Raw genomic sequence first — 20,212 nt, 5'->3', positions numbered from 1 at the left:
GCTATGACACTCTGAAGGAAGGTGTCCTACAGCCATTTTTCTATTAGAGAAAAACTCTTACTAGAATTCCTGAGAGGCACCAGAGAGCAGGAAAGGTAGGGAACTCATTCAAAACTGAGAACCACAATTAAAATACATGTGTGCTTAATCTCTCACAGTTTCATAATTACAATGGCTAGAAACGGCAGAGGTGCTAAAAGTATTGCCCTTTGGTGGTAACTTTTTTGTTGTTGCAATAATTATGGCACAAATATGTAAAACCAAACACAGTCTTAAAAGAGGGTAGGTTTTTATCATTTCAATTTAGCTAAGGATAGCCATGACAAAGTTCCAAAGAGAACAACAGAGATTTTTCATAACTATCTTTTCCAACAAGTTTTCAAGGAGTTAAAATTAAACTTTCTCTGAATTGGATCCCATGATATTTGACGTCAACAACCAATTTAGACTTGCTATTTGCCTTGGGATTTCTGAACTCTACATATATATCACTCACTCAATAACCTGAAAGGCTAGAGAATGATGACTTTATGCAGTTTTCAGAAGTTGAAGAGTTGAGTAAGGCTGCTAAAAGATATCATATATGGACCAATGTAGATGGCCAAAGTCTATGTTGCTACTCCTGGTACAAGAAAGGCACAGTTGCATATGCGGACAAACTGTGCATATGTACATACAAACAATTTTAATCTTTTGTTTCAGCACCAAGTGTGACTCTTGCTTCAAAAAAAGGCAGGGTTAGTATGCTCTATAATGCAGCGCTTACAATGGCGCTTAACAAATCGCAAAGCTTCCACTGAAATCTCACAGTCCTGAACGTTCAGCATTTGCAGGTCAAAGCAATTGGCTGCTACAATCTGCAGGCCTTGTCCGGTGACACTTTCGCATGACTTCAGGCTCAGTCGCTTCAAATTGAAGCAGTTCAGAGCCAGAAACTCCAAGCCAATGTCAGAGACCAGAGGGCATTTCCCAATGTCCAGTGACTTGAGTTTTGTGCAATTTTTGGCCAGGTACTCTATTCCATGGTCTGTGATGCCTTCACAGCCTCGCGCATTGAGGTAACGCAGCTTGCTGCAGTACTTAGTAATGTATCGGAGACCGACATCAGTGATGCGGACACAGTGGGCAATGCTGAGGTAACGCAGGCGGAACTCCAGCTTTGCAATCTCGCGCATGCCAAAGTCACTGACAAAGCGGCAGTCACTCACGCTCAACTCCCGGATGGAAGGGCAGTAAATCATCAGGTATCGGAGGCCTTCATCAGTAATGCGGATGCAGCGGCGCAAATAGAGATGGGTCAACTGAGTGCAGTGGGTGGCAATGGTGTGCAGTCCTTCATCCTCAAGGACAAAACAGTCACTCATGTCCAAGTAGCGAATAGAAATCTGTTTGCCGTGTAAAGGAGATAATTTGATGGAAACTTCGCGGGATAAGCTGATGCACGTCACTTTGGAACAACCTATATTGGAAAGGGTGGCGGTGGAAATTGTTAACAAAGATGGTCCATCTCCCCTTTATATAAATAAACTTAATAATATAGGATTTTCATCCCAGGAATGATCGACTAGTGCTTACTCAGTCAGCCAGCAACATTCTGCCTAAATTCAGTAGTTGGTAAAGGCTAAGCAACATTACCCAAATTATATTTTGAAAAAAAGTTTAAAGGCCTTTGAAAAACTTACCAGATTTTGATCGAATCTGATGTGACTCAGACTATATACTACTACAGGTAGTCCTTGAGTTATGTCCACAATTGACCCCAAAATTTCTGTTGATAAGTGAGACATTTGTTAAGTGAGTTTGGCTCCACTTTGCAACCTTTTTTTGCCACAATTGTTAAGTGAATCACTGCAGTTGATAAGTTATTAGATGGTTGTTAAGTGAATCTGGCTTCCCCATTGATTTTGCTTGTCAAAAGGTTGCAAAAGGTGATCACATGACCTTGGAATACTGCAATGGTCATAAGTGTGAGTCGGTATGCCAAGCATCTGCATTTTGATCACATGACCATGGGGATGCTACAAAGGTTATAAGTGTGAAAACCAATCATGTCACTTTTTTCAGTGCCCTTGTAGCTTTGAACAGTCACTAAATGAACTGTTGTAAGTCGAGTACTACCTGTATACACTTGTTACCGTAACCTTAAACTAATTTTAAGCAAAACGGTGCATTACAGGGCAACAAATTTTGAATCAAAGTACCTCAAATGAGCTAACTCACAGAATGCCTCCAAAATCTGAGGCCAATTATTCCCATGGAACTAAAATTTGGCAAATTTTATCAAACGGATTATGCTGTAAACATCATAAAGCAGAAATGTCATAAAATATTTCCTGTGCTGATGTTTGACTGTGTTAACATTTCAACACTGAGCATTTTCAAGACAGATACATATCTGAACGTTATCCCACTTTTTCCAGTAAAGGAACCACTGAGCAATCTGATAAACATATTTGAAAAGATAACCCAATGAGTCACACTTTAAAATAAAATCATGTAATATTTCCTTCGTTAAACTGCAGGCAATATTCAAGAAATATGTCTAGTTAATGTCTATCAATTTTAGGTAATATCAAACCTGAATTCCTAAGTTGTTTAAAGCTTCCTTCATGCTTTATTGTGGGAACTGATGCATGGCATGGATAGAAAATTCACTTCTGTCCTGGGCTATTATTATCCAGAAATTAATCTCTAAAAATATAGAAACTGGCTATTACTTATACATAATTCATTGGGCCATGAAAATGAGAAAATGAAAAGTCTGGTTCACATGCTATTGATATTCTTAGGAAGGTGCAGATGATCGATAGGGCTAATGATAAAACTGACTTTTGCCATCATCAGGAAAGGGAAGAGAAAGGAAGAACAACTTTTTTAAAGTCCCCGGAGACAATATCTTGAAAGCAAGACTCTGACAATGGGTCTGGTCAAAACACCTCCAACTTGTTTTAGTTCTCAGATATAATCACCACTTCAAACCATCCCTCCTGCTTCTTTCCCACAATTTCCTCTTAACTAATTCAAAAAAGAAATGAGGCGGTGTAGGAAAGAAACTAGGAGTTAAAACAATAAAGCACATGAGGTGGGGATGATAATAATCATCATTATCTGATGGAGTTTTCTCTTTTTTATATTCTTTATTTAGTTAGATACATCCATCTATTCAATCTTCTCCCTATTTTTCTCTCTCTCTCTTTTTCATCCTCCTTCTAGTTCCCCAATTTTGTTTCTCTTTCATTCTCCATGAAAATGTTGTCAGTTCACTGGACACTTGTGGACCACAGCAACCTTCTTGCTATTTTTGCCAGAGGAAGACAACAGAGAAACAGACCAAATGGTAAATAGGCACACTCGCAACGATGCTTACAAGTTTAATCATAAAGCATGTGAAAGTCATGAAGTTTAATCATAAAGCATGTAAAAGTCATGAAGTTTAATCATAAAGCATGTAAAAGTCATGAAGCATATGTGAAAGCATGTGAAATAAAGCATGTGAAAGCTTCATGAAGCATGAAGTCTTTCCAATAACAACATGCTGCTTTAGTTGATGTGTTCCAGAGTTGATGCTCCAAACTTACATTTATATTTGCCTCCTAATCTTTCTCTTTTTCTCCTTCTGGAATTAATAGAAGATGGCAATGGCTGACTATAGTAATGCCAAGTTTGGCTTTCCAGTCTGTGTGGTCTGCAGGCTGTTGGTTGGTTACTTCCTGAAGCAAAGTCAGAAGGTAAAATCATGCTTGCCTGATGGATACTGCAGAATTCAGGGCTGGTTATGTTCTGAATCCATTTAAACGTGTCTATCCCAATCCTTTTTACAGATTCTGTAGTTTAATATATTTACCTACTCTTATGTCTGGAAGCATTTTATATTATCATCATTGTTGTCGTCGTCATCATCATCATCACAACAACAACAACAAACTAGGATGCTGGCAGCGACCCATGTCAACCATCAGCACCAGTTAATATTTTTGATGCGTTTTTAACTGTTCAGTTGGCTGCATTTCATGTTTAATGAATAGAAGTAATAATAATAAAATAATACTAATACTAATAAAACATAAAGGCTCTTGGCAACAGTCTTTCCATAGAGAAAATGTAAAAGAATCTAAATAAAATGAGAAAGTTTTAGGGAACTTTGAAACTCTGAATGAACTTTGGCCAGTTATGAGATAATGGGTCACAGTCTAGTCCATCTGTATAGGCATTCTGCTGAAAAATGAGAGAGACCTTTCTGGAAACTCTGATATCCAACTTTTCTGTGGTTTTTGACATAATGGTATAATTTCTAGGATGCATAATTCATAAGATTCCACAATGAGTTTTCAAAGTAAACTAGGTCTCACGTGAGGCCTGCAAAATATTCTAACAGATAAATTGTCATGTTAATAGTAATAAAATCCCATTTTATAAAATCCCATTTTATTCTACGCCAAACATTTGGGGAGTTAAAGCCAGCTGAAACCAAGGACTTTTCCCAGACACTTGGAAATATGTACGTGCAAGCTATACCTTATAGAATATTTTTATAATGATTACACTATAGCTATACACTCCAAAGATTCTGCATTCTTCTATTCCCATTTATCTTCCTCTCTTTGTTTCTTACATTCTTTTGTATACTTTCACTGAAAAGTTACGTACCACATCCAGGTTTGCTTATTTAGCAGAATGTTTGTTCCAGTTGCTGAATGAAAGAACGCATGCTTCCTGATAAATATCTTTTTGCATGATGTAAGAGCCACATATTTGAAATTTAAAATGGCAAATATGCAGAAAGGTGGCAGCTGGCAAAAACTCTGTTCCACGTTGTAACCCTAACTCTATGTGGATGGATCTATGCAGTTTTCTTGGCAGGATTTTTTGAAAGTACATTGTCAATACTTTATTAAAGGATGTTTTTCAACTTCCCAAGGTAGAGTTGTGAGAATCGATTGCTTAGAGCAGGATGTCAAACTCGTGTCGTCACAGGGTCATCACATGATGTATCACAACTTTTTCCCCCTTTGCTAAACTGGGCATGGGTGTGGCCAATGCATGATGCATCCACCCTGGGAGCCACAAGTTTGATAGCCCTGGCTTAGAGTCACCCACATGGCATCAGTGCCTAAGGACAAACTCACGTCTCCCTGCTCCTAGTCTAGCATCTTGAACTGCTGCACCAAACTGGCTCTCTGTAGAAAACTCTATGTATACAGGTAGTCCTCAATTTACAACAATTTACTTAGTGACCATTCAAAGTTACGACACTGAAAAAAGTGACTTAGGATCATTTTTCACACTTATGACCTTTGTAGCAGACCCAGGATCATGTGATTAAAATCCAGATGCTTGGCAACTGGCTCATAACTTTGACTGTTGCCGTGTCCCAAGGTCATGTGATCACCTTTTGCAACCTTTTGACAAGCAAAATCAACGGGGAAGCCAGTTTCACTTAACAACCATGTTACTAACTTATCCACTACAGTGATTCACTTAAGAACTGTGGCAAGAAAAGTCATATGGATGGGGGGAAACTTAGCAAATGTTTCACTTAACAACAGTAATGTTGGGCTCAACTGTGGTCATAAGTCAAGGACTGCCTGTAATTAATATTTTACAGGTCAGCTATCTGTTGGTACCATGAATATGTCCTAAAATCTGTTACATACAGGCATGCATGTATACTCACAACATTTTCCAATGTTAGAAAACACCGTTGTCCAGGGATAAAAATGTCTGTGTCCCATATCTGATTATGGAAAGATTCTGTCTGTTGTGTAAATTTTTTTGTAAATTTTGCAATCCTTTTACCATATAGTGTTTTCTTCTGGCTTTAAACAGTCTTTGTTCCCAGAGCTTTATGCTGCTATACCTGTATTCTTTCTAAACCAATTAAGTGAGATTTCAAGACATTCTGAATCAAAGTTCTTGCAGGCAGTGAGATGAGTTTATTTCTTTCCCCTTCCAACAACTCCTAATGACAAATATTCTTACTTCCTACTTGTTTTTCTGCAAGGGCTTTTGCTTTATTTATGAAACAGTCTGAAGGAACTGCTGGTTTGGGGATCAATAGTAAACAAATGGTGTTTTACATTAGGATATAATGCTGAATTTTCTCTACCCTATAATACGGCACTAAACTAGACTCAGGAAGCTGCAATTGTGCAAATACAGAATTGATCTATTGGCAAGTGACTGAAACTAGGTTGCTGAAATGCATTAAAATAATCTGGGGTAGGTGGAGGGGGGGAGGAGTTGAGGGAAAGAATGTTTGTGCCTGTGTGTGTGTGTGTGTGTGTGTGTGTCTTTCTGTCTGTGTTTATCTATCATCTAATCTCTACACACACAGAGAGAGACACACACAGACACACATAGATACACACACACACTTGCTAGTTTGGGCATTTTTCTCAGCAGAGGGCAGCATTGCTTCCCAATAACATCACACTGAGAAAGTGAATTCAGCAACTATGATTGTGGCTACAAACATAGCAAAGAGCTTTGTGGCAAGAAAACACAATCACTTTTAGAGAGGTCCTATCATGTCTTTGGGACAGTATAGAGACCGGAGGATCAAAGCTTACTGTTACTGACTTGCCTTTTTTTACTTTTTACTTTCTCTGACTTGCAAGTCAAAAGTGGTATACCGGCTTAAACCTCTCCTAGCTGATGTTGCCTTCCACTTCATCCAACCCAGAAAATTAATCTAGAATAGAATACTTTATTGGCCAAGTATGATTGGACACACAAGGAATCTATGATCAAAGTTGCTTATTCTCTTTATAAGCAGACTAAACAGATAAATTGGATATTCCTGTTGAAGTGAGCCCAGGTCACATAAGAATTTCCATAAGGACAGTAATAACTTTTTGTTGGTTCATCCTGCCTGTCCTCAAGACCTCCCAGAAGCATACAGGGCATTCCCTTCTTCACTATTTGCCAACAACTCATCTGGAGGTTCAGTTGGGTTGTGAAAAAATAATTGGCCCTCTTAATGTGTCCTGTGAATTTCCATGGGTAGACTTGGATCTCTTTGCTCATAGTTCAGAAATCTTAACCACAGCATCACATTGTTTTCTTTTGGAAAGTGTTGTGTCATCTAAACACTAATACATTGGTACTGTCACAAATAATGAAATGGACTGAGATCCACAAATGCTTATGCAATAATATGTGACTGTTTAAAGAGTTGCAGGGACCTTTGTTGTTCTGACACGCTAAACCTGGCACTCTTTAAAGACTCATGCTCAATTACAAAGCCTTTGAAGTATTTAATGGTACAGAGTACAATTTTAAATGCAAGATTAAAATTGAGATTTGAATGGAAGATTATTTGGAGAAATCCATAATATTATTATTTTTCAAACAGCCGAGAAAGAGAGAGAGAGAGAGAGAGAGAGAGAGAGAGAGAGAGAGAGAGAGAGAGAGAGAGATTGTAAAAAATGTTAGTTACAGAGTGAAAAAGTTACTATCGAGACTGTGATAAAAAATATTGAGAATATTTTCTCCATTAAATTTCACATGCTTTATCCAAAAAGTTTCAGCCAGAGTGTAAATGTAGACTTTTTCCATTACCTGATACATCTAAATGTTCCAAGTTTGGACACAAGGATACTACATCAAAAACCGCCTCATTGGAAATGTTGTAGCAACCGGACACTTCCAGTTGCCTCAGTTCTGGGCAGCATTGAGCAATGGTGTAAAGTCCTCGGTCTGTGAGCCGCCTGCAGCCACTAACAATTACCGTCTCCAGCATGAGACAGACATTTGGGGTATCCTGGCAAAGTCGTCGTGTCAGCACCTTCAGAGCCCTGTCCACGTTGATTGTCTCACCCATCAGACGGATAGTCCTCCAAAGTCGCGGGTCCCAAGCAAGATTATACCAGCGGCGGCACACACGGGCACAGCGGCACAACTGATTGGTGGGCAAAAAAGAAAATATCTGGATCACAGAAAGGTCAGGAAGCCGGTTGATATTGGCCTGTTCTTTTTGAAGTCGAGAGGCAGCATGAATGAAAGGGTGGGTGAGGCAAGTGGAAGGAGGCGAGTGAACCATTGCAATGGTCTCTCCGGTGACCGAAGAGGAAGATGTAGAAGATTCTTTTCCATTGTGCAAGCTGTGTGAATTTGGTGGACATATTAATGCAGGACTGGGAGTGCTCAGAGTGCGCATGCTCAGGTCGGAATCTGAAAGACACCAAAGGACACAATGATGAGACTATTTCATAAGTCGGAAGCCACATTCTGCATGGCCATGAAGGGCTCCCAAGGATGTTCATACTAAAAGAAGGCTGCATGTATAAAAGCAGAGTCTGTCTGCATTTATTATCAATAGTTGCCAAGCTCAGACTAGTGCCTGATGGATTTTTAAACAAACAAAAAAGTATCACCAACTTTTTATCAATTTGCTTCCTACAATTATTTTGCAAAACAATGTGAAAATACGTGTTAAGTTTAGAACTGAGAAACACAGTAGTGCTTTGCTGAGTACTTAGCATGAGTGATTTCCTGGAACAGTATTGCCAGGTACCCTGCAACACCCAAATCAGAGTTCTTCATTCAAATCCCCTCCACATGTGTCACCACTACAATAGCCAGAATTTTTGTAAGACAAATATAGTTGGAGATTCTGGGATCTGGACTCCCAGTATATCTAAAGGGTACTAGTAGGAAATCTCACTTTGTCATGGAGATTATTTAAAGCTATAAGAGGTTTACTTCCAATTATGGTATTATTTCCACTACCAAAAGATATTTCCATATAACTATGGAAATATGAGGCTAGAATTGAAATCCTAGAACAAATACAAACTAATGTATATGAAATAAAAAAGGGTATCCTTTAGGTATTAAATAATAACACCTTAATTTGGATCAGTGTGAAGGAAATGTGTGAATAAGGCTTGAACACAATAAAAATATATTGGGGAAATCTAAATACCTGGGTGTTTAAAAAAGTAATTATTGTCTGGAATAGAGATTATTGAGAGTTCAGTAATTCAGGGATCCAAAGTATTTGGAATTTTCTTAAAATTCACAACATCTTCAATAAAAAAGATGAATGAATATAAGATAGCTTAGCACTACAACTCTTTTCTGCAACCTAGGCAACTGGGGGGTAATTCTGGCTTTCTTCTCTATGCATTCTCTTTTCATAAAGGTAACAAAGGTAAGGATTAATAGATCTGGCCAATTTTCTACATAAGACTTTAATGGCAGTCAAATCAGGGTGGAAAGGGTCTTGTTAACCCAAAAACTTCAACTACAGTTTTTAACCAGAATGCAAGGAAAGAGTTTTAGCCATATTCAAGAAATGAAACTACATATACATATAAGGAAAAATAACTTAGTGAGTTGCTTGAAACTTAAAAAAAGGGGGGAAGGAGGGCTAACTATTGCTATCTGTATCTAAAAACAATTCTAGTCATTCATTTGAAATTTCCAAACAGAAAAAACAATGATTAGAGCTGTCAACAGTATGACTGCATTTGCCAACAAAGCTCCAAAACAGGCACACAAAATTCAAATGATCCAATACCACATATATAGTATAATATCACTAAACCTCCACAAAAGATAAATATATTTGACAAAAATAATCTCCTCTCCTGTCTCAGTGTCTGCTCCTTCATCTGGAATGGGAACTTCTGACATGTCATAAACTGATGTGATTCTTCCCACCAACACTGTACAGCATTTCTTGTGTGAACACAAGTGATCCACAAGGATTATTTCCTCATTTATGTTCACTTCTGCTGAAGTCCCTTTTATCTACTGCTTCAGCTGTAGCATCCACCTCCTACTGGAAATCCTAAAGGTGTTTTTTTTTTCAAGAGGCAACTGGACTTTCTTGCTTTTCTTTGAAGATGTTTCGCTTCTCATCCAAGGAGCTGCTTCAGCTCTGACTGGATGGTGGAAAATGGAAGAAATCCTTCCCCACCATCCAGTCAGACCTAAGGAAGCTTCTTGGATGAGAAGTGAAAGGTTTTCAAAGAAAAAACAAGAAAGTCCAGTTGTCTTTTGAAAAAAGCACCTTTGGGACAACCATGACCTAGATGACCGAGAATCTTCATAGACACTATTATTGGAAAGTGAGTAAAATGATCATCTCATTATAAGAATATGCGTAAAGTACTTTGAATACTTAAGAACAGCTATATAAACATCGGGCATTAGACAACTTGAATTGTGCAGGAGATGCAATGATATGCAAAAAGCCCTTCTATGAATCTTTAATCATGTTCATTAAGTAAATAAAAATGGCAATTTCGTGGCTGAAGAAAGAGAATTATGATGAAAATGAAGGGAAAAAAAGCAAATTGGTATAATGTTAAAGTACATCCAAACCAGATAAAACCCTTGCCAGAACAACTGTACACATAAAACTCATTTTGTTTAGTAGAAAAGGCAAGTCTGTGAAAAGGAAGAAGCTGAGAACAACCTCTTCCATTTGCATGAATGAAGAAAACACCAACATTTATTTTCATGAATACCTTTAAGCCTCCAATATTAAACCACTGCATAATTCTTACCCACACCTACCTAAGCAACATTTGCATCAAAAGCATGACCTTTAATGACAGTATGGATTCTGTAAAGCATAGCAGGAGGGCAATTTGAGATGGCTATGCATGCATTAAATGTTATTTTTCACTGAACAATATAATTGGATATTTTTTTTCAAATAGACACTTAATTGCCACATGTTTAAAAAGTCCAGGGGAATGTGTATTTATATTATGGTGACCGAAAAAACTCAACACTGAAAAAAACAAAAACCAGACTATTATTGTACTCCTCTATGATTATCAATCCTCTAGTGCAGGATGATTGTAATTATAGCTTCCTTCCAATTCCCAGGATTGTTTGTTGACGCTGAAACAAGACCGTTGAGAGCAGTGGTTGTTTGTAGAACCTGCAATTTTACTATTGTGAGAGCTCTCATCCTCAGTTCAGATGTGAATTTCAGAGTTTTAATGCCATGGTAAAGAAAAGAATTTGATGCATAACCTTATCATACATTTATTTTCCTCTTTAACAGGATTGTTGTAATCAACAGCAGTCAGAAATATGAATTTTACTTTAAGAAATCATAAAAATATTTAGAAGTAGAAGCAGAGTTGAAAAATGGCCGACATTTAGCTACCATCACACAATACATAATACAAACCCACAATCAACTATTGTTGATGCCAGTACCCAGATACCTCAATAGATTTGCTCCCTGCATCTTCATGCAGTTCCCTGCTTAAGTCTAGAAGAGCCACAAGTGCTAATGCATGACATCAAAGTCAGAGGTTGAAAATTTGATCAGACTAGCAACTATGGGATGGCTGCAGATTGAATCCCATTTCTAATCTCTTTAAATTTAAGAAAAATCTGAGAAGCTTGATCAACCGTGAGCTTAAAATAATTGAATTGTGAGAAGCCCCCCCCCCCCTTCCCTCCCGGGCTGGAAGAAGGAAATATTTTGGGAAATATTAAAAAGGCAGAATATTATATTTCCCCAAAGAGAGAAATGGAGAAACATGCCCAAGCAGACTCAGTTTTTCTTAATAGCCCACCCCCACCAGCAGATATTTTGTGCCCTTAAGAAAGACTGGGCCATCCTATCTACAAAACAAAAGACCTTCAGCTCCAGGATGATGGGATTAAGAAGAACATGACATGACCTTTCAGGACATAATAGGATTAATCCACTACTATTTAGCAGAAGACAGAACTCACTACATTGCACAATCTCCTAGGGGCATTTCAGACATTGCACAACCTCATCAAACCATTGGTTCAGCTGACCCAGAACTGCTGTTGGTCCTGTTCATCATTAAACTTTCTTTCCAATCAGCCTCCATTTTATTTTATTCTGCCTTGGACCTGAACCAGGTGGATTTTCTTTCCAACAGAAGGAATCAGGAGAAGTGGTTTAGCACTTCAACCAAAGGAAAAATAATGATCCATAAGAAGAAGAACCCAAAGCATAATAAGATGCTAGAAGGGAATAGCTGAGAACAGGATAGACCTCTATGTTACCAAGAGAAACAGAAATACAGAGAGGAAGATGGTCAAGAGAAAAGAAGAGACAAAATGCAGAAGAGACTATTGGGGATGGCAGAAGCCAATGCCAATGTGGTGTAATGGTTACGGGGATGGACTATTGTGGGAGAGCCAATTTATGCTGATTTTCAGCTATGGATGTCAGTTGTGTGGATTAGTGGCCATCATTAAAAATGAGGTTACTTTTCTGGAGAAAAGTCAGAGAGGAGGAAGTACTATGCATGCCATCTTGTATGTAATATACATATAGCAAGCAAACCAATAAGCACATTTGAGGAAGGACATGTTCTTCAAGTGTTCCAGATGTCCCTTAAGACTTGGCTTTGCTCCTAGGCCTGAGGTCAGGATGCTTGAATGTTCTTGTTCTCTTGTAACAAATTTAAGAAGTAAATAAGTAAATTTCCTGCTCCTTAATCCATTATCCTGAGCATTATCCTGAGCGTGGGTTGGCTCTACCCTCATGCTCACTGCAGAAGCAGAAGAGAAGATATAAGGGAAGAGAGTTCTTCCACTGTGCTCACCCTCAAGATATATTGGCTGAAGGCTTATTTCCTCCTGCATTCTGATCTCCAAGCCATTCAGATGCTTCTGAGAAATCAACAAGAACATAAGACAACAGGTACAATGTTATCTTACATCTTTTATTTCCAGCAATGGGTATTCAGTGATATATTACTTCTAACACTAGGACTGTACATCAATGTGTATGTATGCATAGAATCTCATAGAGTGGCAGCAAAATCTCCTATCCTACCACCACCACATAAACACACTCCTGCCAGAACCAATGAAGCTTCTTGGATGAGAAACAAAACATCTTCAAGGAAAAACAAAGTCCAGTTGCCTTTTGCAAAAGCACCGTTGAGACAATCATGACCTGGATGACTGAGAATCTCCATAGACATTCACCACACAAACACTTCATTATGTTGAAGATTCACACGTTGGGGACATGAACTCTGCAATTTCCATGTGGCCCTGAGTTAAAAGCAAGAACCTGCCTTTAATATGTGTGATGGAAATATACTGAAGCATGTGACTGAAGCTTTCAAATTCTTTTATAGAAATATGGAAACCATTTCTTGCCCCTGGCCAGTTCTGTCCCTTGCCACTTGGCAGAAATGATTTTTGCTTCCCGTATTTTGAATAGAACTAAAAATACCACAGTTGCCTTTGTTTAACAAACAAAAAACAGCAATCGGCATATATGAGGTCTGCCAAGACATATTTGGTTTCTGCATCAGCATCTTTGCTTCTGCCAACATGACAAGCCTGTGAAAAGTCTATCACTACCACAAAGTACCTTGGAAAGGAAAAGGCAGTAGGGTGGGAAGGGGATGCATTCTTTCAGCTTAGAAACAGGGAGGATAATGATACATTTACATATACAATACGTTTGCATTACCATACACTTGAGGGAGGAGGAATCTTGAAAATGTATCATACTGGCATAACTCTAAGAGAAATAAACTGTATTTATCTGCTTCCTGTCTTGCCTTCTGTTCAGATGCTCAACATTACCCATAGCAGTATTCCCTCTCCCCCCCCCAAAAAATGATATCCTGTGAGGAAGCTTGGTCAGGAAAAAAGCCAATTTACTGACTCAGATTAACCAATTCATCCAGCCCAAAGGAGTTTCCATGGCAGACTAAAATCTGGGCCTTGGGTCCAGTATCCTAAGAGCAGAGCATTACAGAGTTAAGCAATGGCATCTCCATAATACATCTCAATAAAAATTACAGAAGGTTTTTGGACAACCTCCCTCACAATTTTCTGTATACCGCTCCCAATAATCAAATTCTCTGTTTAAAAAAGCATTCTTAGTCCTAATTTGGGTTGTATTTGAGGATTGTGTTTAGTGTAGTGTTTTGGCCCAGTAGATTTCACTTTCTTATTTTTCTCCTCTTTTCAGAAAACACATATAACAATAACGCCCAAGTTTTCCTTAGCATATTTTAGTGACAGGAACCCTTCAGGGATGTTTGGATGAAACTCTCAAATTTCCCCAGCCACCTGGAGGTCTCCCATTTACAGTCCCAGAACATTTGGATCATGCTTGGTCATGGATTCTAGTTTGCAATTCATAAAATGTGAGACCATCACTGGCTTCCATGAATTTGTTTCAATACATAGTGAAGAATAAGATTTGTTTCTAACAATGCTAGCCTCTGAGGATTTTCTTTGTGACCCTCCAGAAAATTATCTAATCTGATGTATCCTCTCTCTTAGACTTCTCTGTGTCTTTCACATGAATTGAAATGAAGAAAATATTGTACCTCTAGAGTGAACAGAGGGCTTAATTCCATAAGACGGTACCTACAAGCAGGAGTAGGACTTTACTACTAAACAGTGATATTTATTCCCCTCAATTTTATATCTCTAAAGGACATAGTCATAACCTTTTAAGTTTTGGAGTAATTTCTCCAGGATGAACCAGGATGATTAACACCAATCAATCAGTGGTTTTTTGTAACCAACTGGAATGAGTGATTTCTTCTGAAGTTAGTCCAGTAGAGAAGTTGGTATATATATCCAAATGATAGACATGCCCTTTCATAGAGGGGAGTTTATTGTTAGAACTAGATTTAATTATAATTTCTGTTGGAGTTCTCTCTTCAGTACCACTAGTACTTATTTTCATATGTCTCTGCCTTGATTTGTATGCATGAACAGCGAAGAAATCTGAAAAGTGACATGATGTCTTTTGTATAGATCAATAAAAGTGGATAGATACGAAATAGATAGGAAATAAATGTTGTCAGTCAGCTAAAAATGTAGATCCTGTAAAAATGGTGCAGCCCAGCAGTATAAAAATACACTCCTCCAGAAATATAAAGGTGTCCATCAAAATTAATGACATAGATTTTAGAATAGTCCAGATAAATCTTTTTTAAGTTATATAAAAAAAAATCTTGGAAACAGCTAGATCTTAATTTTGATGTTTTTTCCCCAAATTTATGTTGCTCATGTAAACCAGCTCTATCTCTTCATCAAATCTTTTATTTTCATTATTTATTTTCACTTCTTTTGCTTTGGAAACAAGTCACAATGAGTTCAATAGGATTTATTTGCAGTAAAGTAATTAAAGCATTTGATTCAGGAACATCTTTTAGGAGCCAGTGTAGCATAGTGGACTAGAAGACATAGGATTCTAATCCACCTTTGACCATGAAAGCTCACTGAGTGACTTTGGGCTGGTCATTCTCTCTCATCCAATATATCGTATTTATCCTTTTTGTGAGGAAAAGTAGAAGAGGGCACTGTGTATGCTAGGATGAGTAGTTGAATAAAAGGCAGGATATAAATCTAAAAAATAAAATAAATATGTGTACACTGGTTGAACATGGTGAATGTACAGTCACTGAAATTGGAGAGACTTACTGAATATAATTATATAATTATAATCAGTTAAAGCATGGAAGGGGAAGAGGAAGGGAGATTTTTAGAAATGCTTCATTAGGATCTCAGTAGACTTGCTATGCTTTGTTCTTAAGCATAGGAAAAGAAAATATAAAAAATAAACCCTCACAGATACACTTAGCTGTTTGATAAACAAACAACCCAGTGCTTTCTCTCTTGCTTGGCTCTCAGTTACACTACCAACCATACTGACGTCCCCTTGAAATTTCTGGAGCCGTTTCTTTTGTGCTATTATAAATACATAGACTGAAATCACTGAGAATGTAAACTTGGCGGGGCACCTAAATTGTATAACAAAACAACTGAGGGACCCATGGAGTCCAACTCTTTTATGAGATGCAACTTCATCCGTTTTTTTTTAGTCCACTCTTTTTCTCATAAGAATACATAAACTCTTGGTCTTAAACAACAAGGTCCCTACATTTATGAGAGCAATTAGCTTTTGTTTAGACAGACGTATTTATCTGTCTCCTATATTTTTCAATGTTTCTCATTTTCTTTGCCTAAAGCAAACAAATCACTGTTTATATTTTTTAATTAAGAGCTGGCCACAGACAATGTTTGCTTCACATCCCAAGATGTCTTTAACTTCCAAAATGAAATGGAGATATTGAATTTTTCAGGCAATCTGCAATGCCAATTTGACATGGAGATTCAATAGGAGAACATATGTTTCTGTCTCAGGCATATGCAACAATTTCATTTGTGGCCTCACTGGAAGAATGTTTGCATTACAAATTCTCTTAGACAGATAAGCCCCCAGAGTCAGAGCCCTACACCGTTGATGAACTAAGAGGAACGGAGCATTTAAAGGGCAGAGTTGAAGTTTTAGAGCCTGAACAAAGGAACGATGTGTTTACTGAGTTACTACACAAGGATGAAGCTAGAGGAGAGGGGCTTTATGGTTTGTTTAACCCAAAGGTATGAGTTATAATTATTGGTATGGGGCAGTCATGTTTTCTATTGCTTCATTAATGACTTAACACCATAGAGGCAACTTGTTGCTAGTTTTCTCTGGGCATGCAAACCCATAATTGATTTTCAATTGCAGCCAGTCAGCCTATGGAAACTCACACACTGCATAAGGAGGTGGCAGCCTCACCCCAGTGTCCATTATTTAGAAATCTACTATTGCTGTGTACAGAGACTCTCATCAGTTCTTGTTTTAATAAAGGTTGACAGCAAGACAAGTTGAAAGAAGCCCATGAGGATAATTATGGTTTTCTTATGAATGGGATGGCTCCTTTGGAATACAGTGTAGCTTTATTAGGCTCACGCAATCCTTTCACAAAGTATAAAGCTGCTCATATAATGTCTATTTTTTAAAAGACAGAATTCCATGTGCAGCTGTTGTCTTCAGTAGGCCATTCAGTGCATTGTTCCTACTGACCTTTGAGGCTGACCTTATTTTATCAGTGCTGAAAGGTCGCGTTTATTCTTGACAACATGACTTTTAACATCCTTGCCAAGGAAAGCAACCAACAAAATATCAGCACATTCTGAAGACTTTCCCATGTGACTCGGGGAGAAAAATAAATGCAGCCCTGACTCCCAGGTTTGTTGTTTTTTTAAAGAAAATATTTTGAATGCTGTGGTACTCTGTTAAACATGTGTTGAAATACATGTTCGACTTCATTTGAATGCTGGCAATATTTTAAGGCAATAGGGTCTGCTTATCATTTGGGAATAGTAGGGAACGAGTGTCCAGATCAAGCAATATAGACGCAGGATAGTTAAGCAAAACAATGCAGTGAATTTTATATAGAAAAAGCATTCTAGCAGGCAAGCCACAATATCATATTTTACAAACAATGGCAATGCATGTTATAAATCAAACATTCATGCCAAATGAATACACCTAGGGAAATAGGTGTGGCAATCATAAGTTCTTCTTTTGCATTAATGTTGAATGTTTTTTTTTTTTATCATTTAAGCCTCTATCACCTATTAGAAACAGATCTTTTATTTTCATTTTTGTATCTACATTTTTGTATCTGATTTGCTCCTATGGGCCCTTGCTTCTCCTCTGCATTGTTTGGGATTTCCAGCTGCTTTGTCTCCCAGTATATCTGCATAGCAATTCCAGTTTATACAACCGCATTCTACCTCTGCATAACAATTCCAATTTATAAGGCCGCATCCAACTCATCCGCATAGCTCCACTTTCCAATCTGCAAACTCTCCCCTCCAAATAATCCCCAATGTGACATTTGAATAGTTTTGCCTTTCCCCTATCTACATTTAAAATTATGACAAACAGTATCTTTAAGAAATCAACTCAGGTTTCACAAATTTTTTGCAAGCAGTGGTTCTCAACCTGTGGTTTGTGAACCCCTGAGGGGCCATGATGTTGTCAGAGGAGGTTTGTGGAGGCTTGAAGAAATGTTGTGATTTAAAGCTGGATTTTAAGTCTTGTGGGGGGGGGGGGGTCCGTGGCCATGGTCTGTGGTCACAATAGGTATTTTAAGGGGGTCCATGGTGAAGAAAAGGTTGACTGCTCGTAAAGTTAAATATTTCTTATTGTTTAAACTGACAAAAAAGGAAAAGAGGAAAAACAAGGATAATTACAATAAAAATACCTTATCACAGAAAACCCCCCCACAGAAAATGCTTTCAAAAATAAGTTAAAAATACAATGGAAAAATGAAAAAAAAAAACAGTAAATACAGATAGTCATTGACTTACAACAGTTTATTTAGTGACTGTTCATAGTTAACAATGGCACTGAAAAAAGTGACTTATGACTGTTTTTCACACTTACAACCATTGTAGCATCTCCACAGTCACGTGACCAAAATTTGTATGCTGGGCAACTGATTCATATTTATGATGGTTGCAGTGTCCTGGGGTCATGTGATCAATACTTGAGAGCTTCTGATAAGCAAAGTCAATGGGGAACCCACATTCACTTAACAACCATATTATAACTTAACAACTGCAATGATTCATTTAACAGATGTGCATGAAAGGTCATCACTTGACAAATGTTTCACTTAGCAACGTACATTTTGGGCTCAATTGTGGTCATAAGTTAAGGACTACCTGTAATTACAATTCTACTTTAAATATATAGAATTATAAACACTTGTAAGTATTAGAGTTTCCAAGAATTCAGCCGTGACAAAAACAGGGAGAGAAATTGGGCTGATCTGCATCAGTTTCTATTCTGAATTGGATTGAGAGCATTTATTAAGGAGAGATTATTACTGTTCATTATTTGATTCTTATTTAGACTTTCATTAAGCTCATATTTTTGTTACATTACCTCTGGAATTCTCCCAAAGCTTCCTGGGGAGAAGGAACATCCTTTGCTTTACTGAAAGTATAAATTCTAGCATTAATAGTTACAACAGAATTTACAACAAAATCAACTGAGATTCCAATCTGAGTCCATCATCAGGACCAAAGGTTTATTCTTCCAAGCTTTTGAGCTTATGATGGAGCCCATCATCAGGGAACTTCTCTCTCTCTCCAGAAAATGTGCACTGGGCTGTTCTATGCATTGTATTTATATGGTTCCTAGTTGTGCAGTAGCTTTTAGTTGTTAATTAGGGGGTTGATGGATGGCTATTTAAGTCATTAGCTGTTGTTTCCTTATGCTGCCTGCCCTTGGCTCCAAAATTACCTGATAGGTTGATAAATCAGCGCTCCTATTGACTGACAAGAGGCCATTTCCCAAGCTTCAAACATTTAGCTGACTATTTTGGGGTGTGGTGGCACAAGGAAACAACAACTAATGACTTAATAGCGATAGCAGTTTTATACAACATACTGCTTCACAGTGCTTTACAGCGCTCTGTAAGTGGTTTACAGAGTCAGCATATTTCCCCCAGCAATCTGGGTCCTCATTTTACTGACCTGGAAGGATGAAAGGCTAAATCAACCTTAAGCCTATTGAGATTCAAACTGCCAAATTTCAGGCAGCCGCAGTGAGCAAAAGTAGCCTGCAATACTGCATTCTAACCACTGCACCACCACAGCTCCAGCCATCAATAACCTAATTAACAACTAAAAGCTACACACATAAATACAACACTTAGAACATCCCACAACACATTTTCTGGAGAAAATGAAGTTCCCTGATGATGGGTTCCAGCACAAGCCTAAAAGCTTGGAAGGACAAACCTTTGGTTCTGGTAACCAACTCAGATTGGATCCTGAAACATTATCCATGGTCACATATGTTTACCTTCATTCACAAAATCAACTGAATCCACATCATTGGGATTGTTCTGAAAGCAGCTTGATCCAAGCTAAGCAATGATTATGCAATGTTGAACATTAACTATGAGGATCTTCTTGATGTTTGGATTTGCTGGTTTCTTTATCCACTAGTATATAATTTATCCAGCATGGATATTTTCTTCTAACATGCTGATTTCAGTAACTTACTTTTTAAAACTGATTCTGGGTGTTGGATGAATTCTTATTGTTCCTGATATGATCCCTATTAAGTCACCTTAAAATCTGCCCTTCATTTTATAGAATGTAGTTGGCTTGTACAATTGTACTAATATGAAGGTGAAAATAAAGCTGATAAGACTGATGAATAGAAAAATAAATATTACTGAATTTGACAGAAAGATACATAATTGAGAACAATAGCTGCAGTTAAATTTGCTTCAATATTATGTTTGAGCTACAAGTCTTAATCTCTAGAATGAAATCTCAATTGTATTATTACTTTTTCAATTACATTCAGGACAAAAAGCTATAAATATCACAAATGCAGTTAGGCTGATCTTGTATGTCC

The 20,212-nt window shown here is 37.7% G+C and overlaps 1 protein-coding gene across 2 annotated transcripts in view; it reads right to left on the bottom strand.

The window, feature by feature from the left end:
* Window positions 1–275: 275 nt before the first annotated feature.
* The window catches only part of FBXL7 (F-box and leucine rich repeat protein 7), a 144,173-nt gene continuing 124,236 nt past the window's right edge, over window positions 276–20,212 (bottom strand). For both annotated transcript variants that reach the window (XM_026673431.2, XM_087961162.1), the window contains 2 exons: window positions 7,561–8,172; window positions 276–1,459 (listed from right to left, as the gene is read on the bottom strand). In XM_026673431.2, coding sequence (XP_026529216.1) covers window positions 723–1,459; window positions 7,561–8,172 — 1,349 coding nt within the window. In that variant the 3' untranslated portion in view covers window positions 276–722. The remainder of the gene's footprint in view (window positions 1,460–7,560; window positions 8,173–20,212) is intronic.

The sequence above is a fragment of the Notechis scutatus genome, chromosome 3 (genome assembly GCF_049901735.1).
Source record: "Notechis scutatus isolate UNSWTSFEM ecotype Mainland chromosome 3, rNotScu1.2, whole genome shotgun sequence".
In the NCBI taxonomy this organism is placed as follows: Eukaryota; Metazoa; Chordata; class Lepidosauria; order Squamata; family Elapidae; genus Notechis; species Notechis scutatus.
This window is presented reverse-complemented; position numbering and strand designations above follow the sequence as displayed.